The sequence below is a fragment of the Halichoerus grypus genome, chromosome 2, assembly GCF_964656455.1.
Source record: "Halichoerus grypus chromosome 2, mHalGry1.hap1.1, whole genome shotgun sequence".
Lineage (NCBI taxonomy): Eukaryota > Metazoa > Chordata > Mammalia > Carnivora > Phocidae > Halichoerus > Halichoerus grypus.
The window spans coordinates 119,050,303-119,064,308 of NC_135713.1; the positions used below are offsets into that span (position 1 = coordinate 119,050,303).

The 14,006-nt window shown below is 33.0% G+C and overlaps 2 protein-coding genes across 2 annotated transcripts in view; both read right to left on the reverse strand.

Annotated features, from left to right (window-relative positions):
* The window catches only part of ANKHD1 (ankyrin repeat and KH domain containing 1), a 22,107-nt gene extending 21,271 nt beyond the window's left edge, over window positions 1-836 (reverse strand). The window contains exon 1 of the mRNA XM_078066339.1: window positions 775-836. Within this exon, the coding sequence (XP_077922465.1) occupies window positions 775-836 (62 nt within the window). The remainder of the gene's footprint in view (window positions 1-774) is intronic.
* A 4,041-nt stretch (window positions 837-4,877) lies between these two features.
* LOC118555657 (ankyrin repeat and KH domain-containing protein 1) overlaps window positions 4,878-14,006 on the reverse strand; it is a 90,296-nt gene continuing 81,167 nt past the window's right edge. Inside the window, exons 16-17 of the mRNA XM_078067408.1 lie at window positions 6,227-6,985; window positions 4,878-5,340 (exon numbers count right to left, since the gene is read on the reverse strand). Coding sequence (XP_077923534.1) covers window positions 5,318-5,340; window positions 6,227-6,985 — 782 coding nt within the window. The 3' untranslated portion in view covers window positions 4,878-5,317. The remainder of the gene's footprint in view (window positions 5,341-6,226; window positions 6,986-14,006) is intronic.

Sequence of the window (14,006 nt, forward strand, 5' to 3'; positions counted from 1 at the left end):
CAGTCTAGAGGGAAAAAAAAAATTTTTGTTTACAACGGGGTTATCATTTGAAGAGCAAATAATACTTATTTTCACAATGAATGTACAATGATAATTTTCTTTTCCAACAAAGAAAATCAGAATTTGCAAAATAAACAAAGCAATCTAGGGGCGCCTGGGTGGCTCAGTCGGTTAAGCATCTGACTTGATTTCTGCTCAGGTCATGATCTCAGGGTCGTGAGATCGAGCCCTGCACTGGGCTCTGTGCTCTGCGTGGAATCTGCTTGAGATTCTCGCTCTCCCTCTGCCCCTCCCCCCGCTCATGCACTCTATCGCTCTCTAAAATAATTAAGTAAAACCTTTTAAATAAATAAATAAAGCAAGCAGGCCAGCAAGCAATCTACTCACATGTGCATCAATGTCAACTGAAGGGTACACAGGGGGCATAGACTGGGAAGCCACATTGCTTGGAGACTGTGAACAGGGTTCAGGTGTAAGACATTCCGTGGTCTGAGAGGAACTGTTTGAACCACTGGGCACTCTGCTACTCACAGCTGAAAAACAATATTCATATTGCTGAATTCTACTTAAAAGAGTAAAGTCACTTATATACAGAAAAACACAGAAAACAAAATTTTATAGCAGGATTATAATGTAGTAGTTAAATCACAAGCTTTGGAATCAGATGGACCTGTGTTTGAATTCCAGTTCCACCACTTTCTGATCTCAGACAAGTAATTTAACCTCTTAGGGCCTCAATATTCTTCATGTGTAAAATGGGGATGATAACAGTACCTGCCTAGAAAGATTGTTGGAAACACCACTTGAGATAATGCAGGTGAAATACTTAGTAGCATGGTGCTTAATATTCAGTGCATACACAACAAATGACAGCCTTTTATGGTGTCAATAGGGAAAAAACAGTTTATAATAAAAAAATAAATTTTATATCTTAGTCTGTAAGAAGTAATTAGACAAAAATATCCTGAGGACAATGCACAAAAGAGGGGGGGAGGAGAACAAGTTAAAATATTTCTCACATAAATAGCACAGAGTATGTGCTTTTAAAATTCAATATTTATTTTTAAAATTTTCTAAAGTGAATCAATCTCTGAAAATAAAACTATTTTTAAAATCAACATTGGAACTTTTATTAGGGATCTCAATCTGGTGTTCAAGACTGCTGTCTGAAAACTGAGTTAATTGACATTTTATCTTTATGTCTCTACATATTTCTTATGTTTCATAAGAGCCAGAGTTTGCCCCACAGTGGGAGAAATAGGACCTATCTCAGAGGGATGTTACAAGCTGTCTGCTAAGTAAGGTACAAAAAGCATTTAAAATACACAGTGTTTGGTATATGTGAAGTGCTCATTAAATGTAATTATCAGATATTTTATAGGACTTTCAGTAATATTGCTCATTGTGTTGAAAAATAAAAACATTACTACTCACTAAAGAAAAAACTCATAAAAAAACCTATAATCATTAATAATATAAAAAAGACAAAGCTTCAGTGATGGCAATACCTCTCATCTAGACTAAAAGTAAATAAAAAACACACAGGTCTCAAAGGAAAATGTAAGCATTTCAAGGGTTGAAGAATGTTTAGTCTCTAGAATTTGGATATGATTGGATCTCAATCAAGGATACTTTTCATAAGTATAAATGACTAAGTTTAGTACACTATTTCTTTAAATAACTTCACAAATTTTAATATGTTCAGAAGTTTCCACATGAACTGTCCCATCCTCCTCCCCACCAATATATATAAAATCATCTTGGCTATATAAATTTCTGTAGCTTCTATCATGGTTACAAATAGGAATTATTTTATATATTTGTTTCACCTATAAGAACATGCACAAAATGGAAACAAAGCTTTAAAAATCTTTGTCATTCAGCAAATTAAAAGCAGACAGTATTTTGTTATACCTCCTCAAAAGAGATGGTATGTTTGGAAAACAGCTCTAGAAAACAAAGACACTAAAGACCGATATGTAGCTCCTCTGTAATAGTAAGATTTTAACAGTGGTCTCATAATGATTAACAAATACCTTACTAAAGAACTACTTTTATCATTATTAATATTGTTTATCCATGTTATCTTTTTGTTATTATGAAAAACAGATACTTAAAATTTTTTCGAAGTTGATTAGAGTACTCTGCCAGATCTAATACTATAAAAGACTTCTTTACAGAGATGGCTTTTAAAAAATATTTCTGTGCATTTAACAGCTCTATTACCAAAAATGTGTTGTTACATCAACTATTGCACATTTTTGTACAACATTATCCTAGAAACATTTTTTTCCTCCTTGTAATAATGACAATCAGAAACGTTCCACAAAAGTGACTTTAATAGCATTAATTACACACAAAAAGTAATAAAGACTAGAAAGTAGCAAGATTTAAAAGGTACATGTGGAATAAAGGTTTTATTAATATAAAATTATACCAGGACTATTACATTTTCATAAATCCTAAAATGTTTCCTACCTCTGAATGAAATGTCTCTGAAAATGACTCTGACAGATCACTACCAGAAGTCACTATATAATTCAAATTAAATTTATGCACTATCCTAAAATGGGGTGATAGAAGAATTAACTGCAATATTCTGCTTAATTCTTTATGAAATTTAAGATGGTTTTGTAGGCAATATGGAAGATAATAATAAACCTTACCATATAAAAATCTCAGATACTAGGTGTACATAAAGTATGCTGTGAGATTTTAGGAAATTAAGTCACCATAATCTGTTTTATATAATAATAACTTTATTAAATAAATACAAATAAATAAAAATCTATAAATAAAATATTAACATCTATTAGAAGAAATTATTTAAAAAGATATTTTATTGCAAATTCCTTCAAAAATAAGAGGGTTTCCTAATTACCTTTTTATTCTTAAGCTTACATTGACTACTACAGGATTACTTAAAGCAAGATACTTTTGAATTGGAATTTGTTTTAAGAAAACCTATTAAGGTGCCAACAATAGTAACAATGTGCTAGCCACAAAATTATATTAAACCTTACATAAATACCAAATCTTAATATAAAAACAATAAGGGAAATTGTTAATTTTTTTAACAGTCTAAGGAAATAACAAATATCTTTAAGATAAATTCAGAACTTAAACATGAATCAGATGCATGCATATTACACTTAAGGTTCTTAAACATGGCTGTACTGAATTTGAGTCTTGACACTTACTAGTAACAACTGCCATAAGCCTCAGTTTTTCAACAGAAAAATTGAGGTGGGAAAAGGACCTATTTTATAAGATTATTATAAATAGCCCATGAGATAATGTATATAAAGCATTAAGCACAGAGCTTAGTACATGGTAAGTGATCGATAAATGTGAATAAATTGATATTGAGTTGATCTTTAATCAATCTTTATATATTAATAATAAAATTTTTACTAGATGTTTCTGGAACTGCTCAATGGTCAAAGCTATTTTGTATTTTTTTAGATTTCCAAATCTTAGTTCTAGACATTTGAACTGAGAATCACGTGTTATTATGATACCTTCTAAAAGCCCAGCACTTACTTTCACAAGAAAAGGACCTCAAGAACCATGCTCCCAATCAAGAGTTTACATACATTCTGTCTGGGACTATATCAAGTATGACACATATAAGACTATATACTAAAATACTAAGCTAATCCAGTCATGACCTTAATAAATTATTTGTCTAACTAACTCAGTTACATGAAAATATTTTGACATAACAGCAATAAATAAAAAATACTCCTATATTTAAAGAGTGAAATTTATTGCTATTATATATGAATATTCTCTAAAACTGTAAGATATACAGTATTTTCTTCTTTATTAAATACAAGGGATGAGAACTAAATTTGGGTAAAATTAATTACATCTTTGGTGTAATCTATAATCATACTGATATATTAATACATCAGGCAATTATAGAATTAGGTATTCAGGCAATTATAGAATTAGGCATTCACCTACTCCATCCTTGTCTAATTTCTTTCACCTTTGATAAAGAAAATTACGAGAAACTTGGTCTTAATAAAATAACTTTTTAATTTTAAGTGAGATAGTTCATCATCTTGAACAAAGAAAATCTAATTATTGCTATATATTTTAAAACAGGTAACCATAAAAATGGAAATTTTTTATGTGAACATAATTTTTAAAAAATTTTTTTATTGTTATGTTAATCCCCATACATTTGTGAACATAATTTTTTTAGTTATTGGCTGATTTATATGTTAAAGTTTGTTAATAAAAGAATATTATACAAAATGATAGGCCACCTATCATTAGACATTAATGTCTACAGAAACTAAATTTTCTTAGTTTATTAACACTATACATAATTAAATGATGTTTCTAAACAAATTTTTTGAACTTTATAAAAGACCATTTCAATGTAACAAATAGTTCGATGAAATAAATCTTGCCTCCCCTACAAGAACCATCCATAAATACTACCATAAAGTTAATATCTACAAGTTCCTTTTAGAGCGGTTTCTACATTAAAAAAAAAAAAGACAAGTTCTAAGTTACAACAAAACTAGATGAGCAGTAATCAAAACTGCAAACTGAGTATTCAATTAGGAACATTATAATGCTATTTATGTAATCCTAAATCTTAAAAATGTTATTCCCATATTATCGGTACGTTATTATTATTCATAATCGTACTTGACGCTCAAATATCTGCTTTTACCCAGATTAGAAATTAGAACTATAAATGAACTCTAAGAGTTTATTCATAATTTGTAACAACTCTCAATACCAACGACACAAAGTTAATTTGAGTTAAATGCTATGGGCTGAAGATATAAAAACCCAAATTAAAGAATAAAGAATCTAACTCCTTAAAAATATTTCCCAGCATTTTTATTTTCTTTATGGGAAACTAAGTATTCTCCTCTGTACAGTGATACTTATTACATATCAGAGGAGGCTTATAGACAGTATCATAATTCTATAACCAATGCAAGTCATATAAATGCCCAATAAAATTCCTGATTTAAGTAAGCTTATTCCACATTTTTAAAGATTCAGTAAAGATTAGGAAGGCTAAAAGCTCACAAAAGAAGAAAGGAAACTGGGATAGTATAATTGGGATGGGAAGAGGGGAGGAGAATATGACAAGAGGAAACAGACAACAGTAAGGAAAAAAATGTTGCAATCAAGAGACAGAGGACTGGCCTGCCTTTGAATATCACTCCAGCTACATCTTAGTTCTTGGTCTTCATCCACTGTCAACAGCCATTCTGGCTGCATTTCTGAACTGGGCTCTCATGGAGGTGATACATTCACCAGCCATCTTTAGGAAGGTAAATGATTAATTGCACTGTTTTCCCACTGCTGCAAGGACAATGAAAGGGAAAGTAAACTTGTGCACCTCATTTCATATCTAGTTGTAATTTTCCACACAACAATAAACAGAAACATACACTTTAAGGTTATCAGGCCTTTCTTTTTTTCTTTTCCTGTGTGTATGTGTGTTGTGTCTGTGTGCTTTCATCAAGATAGTTAATATAAAAATTCCAATCTCCAAATCATCATCCAGTTGATAATAATTTCAATGTAATTTGAATCTTCTAACCACAAATACAAGAACATGGAATGCTTATAGTTTTCTCTGAACATCCCTTTTAATTAAAAATGTTTAAATTGATCTAATAAAATTATAAATAAAGAGAAAGCAATGTAATTTAGAATTATGATTTTCAGACATGAAAATCACTAGCAGGAAAATTTAATGTATAATCTTATGTGAATATCTCTAAAGCCTACAAAGAAATTCTACTTTCAGCTCTCCTACCCAAGATACAACACAGGCTGATGTTTTGCTTTGTTGTTTTTTTTTGTTTTTTTTAAAGTAATCTCTACACCCAATGTGGGGCTCAAACTCATGACCTGCAGAGCAACAGCTGCATGCTCAACCAACTGAGCAACCCAGGCGCCCCACAGGATGGTTTTGATACCATTAAGTTCTAAAATAAAAGCTCATGGCAACTTTATTTTTTGCCTTTGCAAATAACAAAAAAGAAAAGGGGAAAACACACTTTTATGTGTTAGTGCTGTACAGCTTAGTTAAATTCACTTCCAAAACACCTCAAGGAATAAATAATTTTACAAAGATAGTTCTAAAATGGAAAATACCAAGTTGGTGTTTTTGGAGGCTCGTGTAAAGAAGTTGAGCACACAGATTAAAGAGAAATTATTACAGATATATTTCTTAACCCACCTGCTATCAGGTCATCAAGAGTGTCGGTAAGCGTCTGGGCTGGAGTTGCAACCATTAGTCCATCTGGTTCTTGAACTAACAGCCCCTGATCATGTCCAGTAATAGCAATCTGAGGCTGTCCTATAATCTGATGATTACCTGATACTTTCTGAAGTTCAACAGAATTTGTCCCATTAGAACCTAAGTCACTGGAAAAGTTACACTGTGGAGATGATAAAGGCTGGACTGGGACAAAATCAATTTGTTCTGCCGATGGTGGAGACTGCTGCTCATCATCAACATCATTATCTTTAAATAAGATTGTGTCAACCTGAGGTAACTCTGAAAAGTGATCCTCTGGGAGACTACCATCTCCTTCCCCTTCTGGGAAGACTCCTCTATGAGAGCACTGCTGGTGTAGAGATACTGTGTCTTTCTGACCTTTGGTTTCCAAGTATTCTTTGGTAAATTGCTGCTGTGTTTTCATCTGCAACTGCCTTTCCACTTTCTGTAGTTCTTTCAGTATTTTCTTCTTCTTCTGGACTTGCTCTTCTCTGTTCTTTTTAAGTTCTTCTATCTTATCTTTGTTCAGAGGTTCACCTTGAATTAACTCCAGTGACTTAAGCTGTGCTTTTTCAATAGCACTAATTCTTTGTCCCAGTTCATTCAGCTTGCCTTCAGTCTCCTCTACTATGCACTCCAAAGGCTGGTATGGGTGAAAAGGTGGCAGTACGTCCTGATCTGCTACCTGCAGGGAACTGGACTTCTGCTTGGATGTACCTAAGCACATGAAAAATGTTTGAAAAAGTGCCATGCTAAAAAAAAAAAAAAAAATCAGCTCCCCCTCCCACACACACACGGACCTCCCTCCCAAAACCCTTGACTGTTCAAAGATTCACACCAGTGGGAGGTAGATTAAAGACTCATCTATTCAACACAGCACACACTGGGATGTTGTCGATTAAAAAAATGTGGATTTTTAAATTAAAAATCAAAATTTTAGGATAGGAGGATTTTGGAAGTTAAGATGAGGCAGGGAGAAAGGAGATCAAAGAGGAAAGAATCTCAAAATTCTGTTTATTAGATTGGACTTTTAAAGAACATCAAATCTAAAAGAGTGTCAAAATAGTGTTGAGGATATCATTAAAGATTTCCCAATTGTTTCTTCACAATATTAACTGCGCAAGTAAAGATTACTACAGGACACTATAACTTGTAAATCAACATAGTGAAAAGTGTTTTTCAAGTGGCCAAAACCTTTGTCTTATTATATTAAAATATAATGTGAAATTAGTTTTTTCCAGACATATCCTTCTAAAATTTTCCATTAAATAAGTCTTAAACATTTCTTTACCTGAAAACTACATTAAACTTAAATCACAAAGGACAATTATTCTAAGTTTAAATAAAGTCTTCACGTAAAAGTCTACAAGAAAAACAATGAGTGTTACCTAGGAGAAAATCAGATTTCTCATATTGATGGCGTATGTTAAAAATCAAGTAAATGTATGTTATTTTAAGATTTTAGATCGCACTTAAATTAAGGTACTCCCCTCATGACAAAATAATTATCATTATTAACAATCCTACCATCTGGACATAAAATGGAGGAAATATAACAATAACTACTTTGAGGCAAACTCAAGGCTTACTCTTCCTGTTTAGGGAGAACTGGGGCTATTCAACAATGAAAAGGAACAAACTACCGATACATTCTACAAGGTGGACAAACCCTGAAAACATTATGCTAAGTGAAAGAAGCCAGACACAAAAGATGACATATTATGTAATACCATTTATATCAACTCTATAGAGAAAGGCAAATCTATAGAGACAGAAAGTAGTGGTTGCCTGGGGTTATGGTATTGAGAATGAATTACAAACTGGCATGAGTGATATTTTCAGAGTGATAGAGATATTTAAAACTAGATGGTGGTGATAGTTACATAATTAGTAAATTTACTAAAACTCACTGCATTGTACACTTAAAATGAAGGAACTTTATGGTATATAAACTAAACAACAGTAAATCCACTTTTAAAAAAGATCTGGGTAAAAAATAGTTGTTTACTCTTCTGAATTGCAATCAACATATATGAATAACATTGGTAACTTAAGATTTTTAAAAGTAAGATCATCCAATGCATTCAGCACGATTCTCAAGTCCAAAGGAAAAACGTCATCACCCATTTGATGTTAAAATACTCTGAATTACAAGAGGGCAATAAAACCACTAGAGGAAAAAAATTAGAGATTCAACTGTTTTTGTTTTGTTTTGTTTTTGCTAGAATAGGAAATCTCAAAAATGCAGGTACCTCAAACATCTGCAACATGTTATTAATGAAAAAGTCCAACAGTTTTCCCCCTAGATATTGACTTTAACAGGTTCAGGATACCACATTTCCAAAACTATTGCAATCACTTTAAGAGACTTAATTATTCTTTAAAAGCAACCTTCAGTAAAATGTATTACCCACATTCAATTTCAAATTTATATCTGAGCAAAGGGATGGGTCAAGACCTTATCCTTTCAGAGCAAAAGCCATCATATTTGTGAGATAAATGTTTTTAAAGATGTTATTTATTTACTTGAGAGAGAAAGAGAGAACACACTAGCAAGGGGAGGGACAGGATGGGGAGCAGACCCCCCTGCTGAGCAGGGAGCTCAGTGCAGGGCTCAATCCCAGGACTCTGGGATCATGACCTGAGCCAAAGGCAGACACTCAACTGACTGAGCCACCCAGGCAGCCTTGTGAGATAATTTAATAACTACTTCTATAAGATCTTACAGGAATCCATGGTTTGATTTATTTGTTCCAAGTACCTAATAACAATCAACAGGTAAGAAAAGGGAGATTTACTGTCACAAATAGCAATGTAGATATCTGCTAATCCAGCAAAGAAATTTTCAATCATGTAATAAATTCAATGACAATTCAAGCTCTGCAAAGACTGAATGCTCCTTTAAAATGTTCATTAATTTTAAAACATGCTATTTAATTTGTATTTAAGATTAAGGAAAACTAGGTAAGAGGTCAACACCAATCAGACTGGTAATTATATGACCACCCTGGACATTCTCAGATCTAAAATCTTATAAACAGTATGACCCAAAATAAGATTGGAATTTTGAGGACAGTAACAGATTGGAATAAGCCCTACCTTGTTAACAAATAAAATACAATAAGCTTAGAGCACAAGATTACTAAAATTAACTTATTTAACTTAATATAAAGACTAAGCCCAGGACATACGTAGCAGGGAAGAATAGGATGCTGAAAATAATGGACAAAAAGCAGTTCTTCCCAAAATAGCTAATGGTTGAGTATCTGTAATCATGGAGTTAGTGGGATTGCATAGATACACATTAAAGCATTAATACAAGTTATAAATCAAGAATAAAACAAGTTGGTAAAAACAAATAATGTCACCTAATTATTCCTAGAAGCTAAAGCAACACCTTCAGTGTTCAGGAAAAGTAGAGAATGGGACAAGCATCCCTTTAGCAACAAAATTTTTAGTAGGTAGGAAGGCTATAGTATAAGATGCCAGAATATAAGAGTTCTAGCTTTTTAAAACATCTCCCACTGTCAGATACAAATAAATTAAATCTATTCACTAGTAGCATTGAGTGACATCATAATGTACTATTTAGGAATACAGGTAAAGCCAACATCTTACACTTTGGTCTGGTGTTTCCCTACTTTCTCAGCTTTCCCTTTTCCTCCATTAATAAAACTAAAAAAGTTTGTAATAGGAAACCATGATATAGAGACAGCTTAGAATATAGCCTTTATTTTATGCACAGTGAGGGAATGAAGTGGACATATACTTGCCAAAATTGAGTTTACTATTAAAATGAGTTTAATTCCATCAATCATTTTTGTGTCTAAATTAGTACTTTGTACAATAAAAAATAATGGCCAAAGGGAAAAATACCTGATATACAGATGGATCTAGGTTTGGTTTCATATTTCCTTACTTGTTTTTTGTCTAAGGAAATTTAAACATTGTCCCGCAATTCCCTTGCTTTCTTATATTACCACACAGCACCTGACTAGAATGATTTTTAAACAACACTCCCAACTGGGTCTTAAGTGGAAAAAAAGACTGATGAAATACAGTTGAAAATAACATAATTACGTCAAGTGTGGTAGCATATATATCGTCTAATGGAATTTGTATTTGGATAAATAGATGTATATTGTGTTCTAAGTTTCAATATAAAATATTTCTTTTTTTTTAAGATTTTTTATTTGTTCATTTGAAACACAGAGATACAGAGAGAAAGAGAGCATGAGCAGGGGGAAAGGCAGAAGTAGACTCCCCGCTGAGCCAGGAGCCCGATGTGGGGCTTGACCCCAGGACCCTGGGATCATGACCTGAACCGAAGGCAGACGCTCAACCATCTGAGCCACCCAGGCGCCCCAATAAAATATTTCTTATTATGGTCACAGTAAAAAGTGAAAGCCACTGGCCTAGAAATAACTCATTTTTCCTTTATGCCTAAATTTCTGTCTCAAAATTTCCCAAAGTAACAGGGCATCCTATACATCTTTAACACAGAAGGATAACCAAGAGTGTCCAAAGAGAGAGCATCTGTGTAACATGCTAAAAGATTAACTGAACCTCTTGCCTTTTACTGTAAATCTCAGATATTAAAAGACATTAAATTTGGACATATGTAAATTCACATAAGCATGATTACAAAATGGAAATCTGCTAAATTAGAGAATATTAGCAGTAAAATCTCCAGAGGAACACTCAATTTCATTCACTGTACATATAATTTCTATACAATTTTAATGATTTGATATGAAAATGGGAACTTTTCATGTTACCTACTCCAATAAACAATTCTGGGATATAAAGTAGCATATTAATTTAATTCTTAGTTTATATTCAAATTTGTTTTCGATCTTTTCCCAACCATTCTAGAATACTATTTCTTCATTAATTTTTTAAACATCCTCTTTAATTACAATGTCTCTCTTCTTAAAAAAAAATTCTTAATAATTTTCTTTGTCTTCAGAATAATCTAAATTCTTAGCCTGGCACTCATTATTTAACAAATATTTGAACATCTAGTACAAGCAAGGCATAGTGGACCATACAAAGACAAGCAACATAAACCCTGCCCTTGAGGAGCTTACAGTCTAAAAGGGGAGATAAAGATGTACAAAACCAAATACAAAGATAAAGCCAAGGGCTGGCAGGCTTGGAAATGGGACAGAGGGTGTATAATATGGGTAATATGGGAACCCTTATGCATTGCTAGTGGGAGTGTAAACTGCTGTAGCCATTCTAGAGAGCAATTTGTGGCACTGGTCAGATAAACATTATGGAGTCCTATGACAGGTAATTCTTTTTTTTTTTTTTAAGAGTTATTTTTTTATTTGAGAGAGAGCGAGCACATACATGGTGGGGGGAGGGGCAGAGGGAGAGGTAGAGAGAAAATCTCAAGCCGACTCCCCACTAAGCTCGGAGCCCCAGGCCACAGTGCTCGATCTCACCACCCTGAGATCATGACCTGGGCCAAAATCAAGAGGCAGATGCTTAACTGACTGAGTCACCTAGGCACCTCCTATGACAGTAATTCTGTTCCTGATTTTATCCCAAAGAGATTCTCAAACAGATCCTTAAGAGGACTGTAGCAGGATTCTCATCACAGCATTGTCTGTGGTGGTGGGGGATGAGAGGCAATTTGGATACCCATCACTGGAAAAAGACAAGTGAAAAATGGAAGATGTAAAGGATGAAGCACTATGCTGCCAGCAGAAACAGTATAGAGGTAGACACATGGATAGATCTGTAAAACAGTGTTGAGTGAAAAAAGTAAAAAACAAAACATGATCTAGAGCATAATACCATTCATGTAAATTAAAAATACACACAAAGTAGTAAACATTTTATAAAAACTTATAAAAACAAAAGAATTCGCATCAAACACAACAGAATGATTGTCTACAGGGGAAGTATGATTAACTCAACCCTCTACACTTGAAGTCCAAGGGGATGGGAAGGGGCAGGTGTGACCAGAGTCAGAAGGAAGATCCAATAAAGAGCTGTAGTACTCCAGAAGAAAGAAATTACTCCTTAAGAGGGCTTGAGGTGCACACAAAAGATGTGTTTTGTTTATCCTGACATCATTTTAATGTTTTGTGGTAGATTAGTTCTAAGTTGTACAACCTGCAGAGGATAATCACGAGTCCTATCTTTTAGAATCTCTGTAGAACCAGTTACAACAAATAAGTTAGATGTAACAGTAGCTTTAATCAACAAATTTATTTACAAAACTGATTTGGAAAGGCATAAGGTTGATATTACTTATGCATCCTTTCCCAATCGAACATTCAAAGCTATAGTTAATAAAGCTAAAGAATACTAGAAAACTGAGCATATCACTATCACTTGGTTTCACATTTTGTTTATAGAGGTGATCTTGAGGCCTTTGTCAGACGCCACCTAGAATGTCAAATCCTTTGAAAACCAACAAAGGGTAAGTGAGATTAGCTGCCTAAATCAGGAGAATATGGGTCAATATGGATGGAACAAATGGTACAAATATCATGAAAGAAAAGAATATCTGGGTAGTATATATATATATAATACCTAGGTAAGTTTTAAGGGCATGAAAATATTTTAGGAGGATGCAGATACAAATAATAAAAAGACTTCAGGCAGAAGTAAAATGTTCTAAGAACTTAAAAGATGATTGCTACGAAAGGAAGAAAGTCCTAGAGAATAAGAACTCTCCCTTCATCCCTAATCACATTTGCAATACAGATATAATCTATGGACTTAGAAGAAACAAAAACAACAGGGTCAAAGAGAGATTTCATCACTCGAAGGAACTTCTTTAGAGACGTAAATGAGAAGTTTTAAGGAGAAAAAGCCACTTTAAGGAGGAAAAAGTAATAATATATCTTTTATGATTTAAGATACGTTTTCCTATCTACCTGGGTAATTCAGTGTGTACATTTACATCATCAACTAATTTTTCCTGAGTCATAGTGATACAATATTCTATGATGCACATGATTTATACTAAAATAACATCTGAATACAGTGCATCACCAGTTTGATCCTACATAAAGAAATACTAGGTTGGCGATGCCACGTGGCATCTGGCAACAGCAAGTACCCAAGTGTCTAAATACAACTGTTAATTTTTTCCTTCTCTTATAATTTAGTAAAATGAAAGATTACTCAAAAGGTTAGTTCATTTTTATGCTATTTGGTAAGTAATAAAACATCAAAGTGAAGAAAATTAAGTAGATACCCAGTATCAGATGGTATTTCAGTAATTAAAAAATATGATTATTCACTTGACCATCAACTTGAAGAAACCCTACCCAAACATTTCTGTTGACTTACATATTAAACCTAAATTTAAAATGTTTTACTTCTTCTCTGCACAGACTCCATGTCCTTCCCAGATTATTTCATTATTTTGTGGCTCTGTTATTAATATATTTTTTGAATCATTTCTTATTTAGTATTGAATTTCCCCAACCAAAGTTACTAGAGTCCTCTACAATGTATAGCCAAACAAAAAACAAAAACAGAGACATTTATGTTTAAATATTTTACTAACAGTAAAGTCAATTAGGATGCTTAGATTCCTTAACAAGTACATGCTTAATTTGCTTTTTATTTGTTAAAATTAAAAACAGCAGTCTTCATTTTCTGAAGAGTCTGAATAGCTAGGTGTCCAACGGAAAACTCCATTATTAGCTTAAGTCAGAGAGATTACAGATATTTTATCTCTGAAATTAATAGTTTAGAAATGAAGTAACCC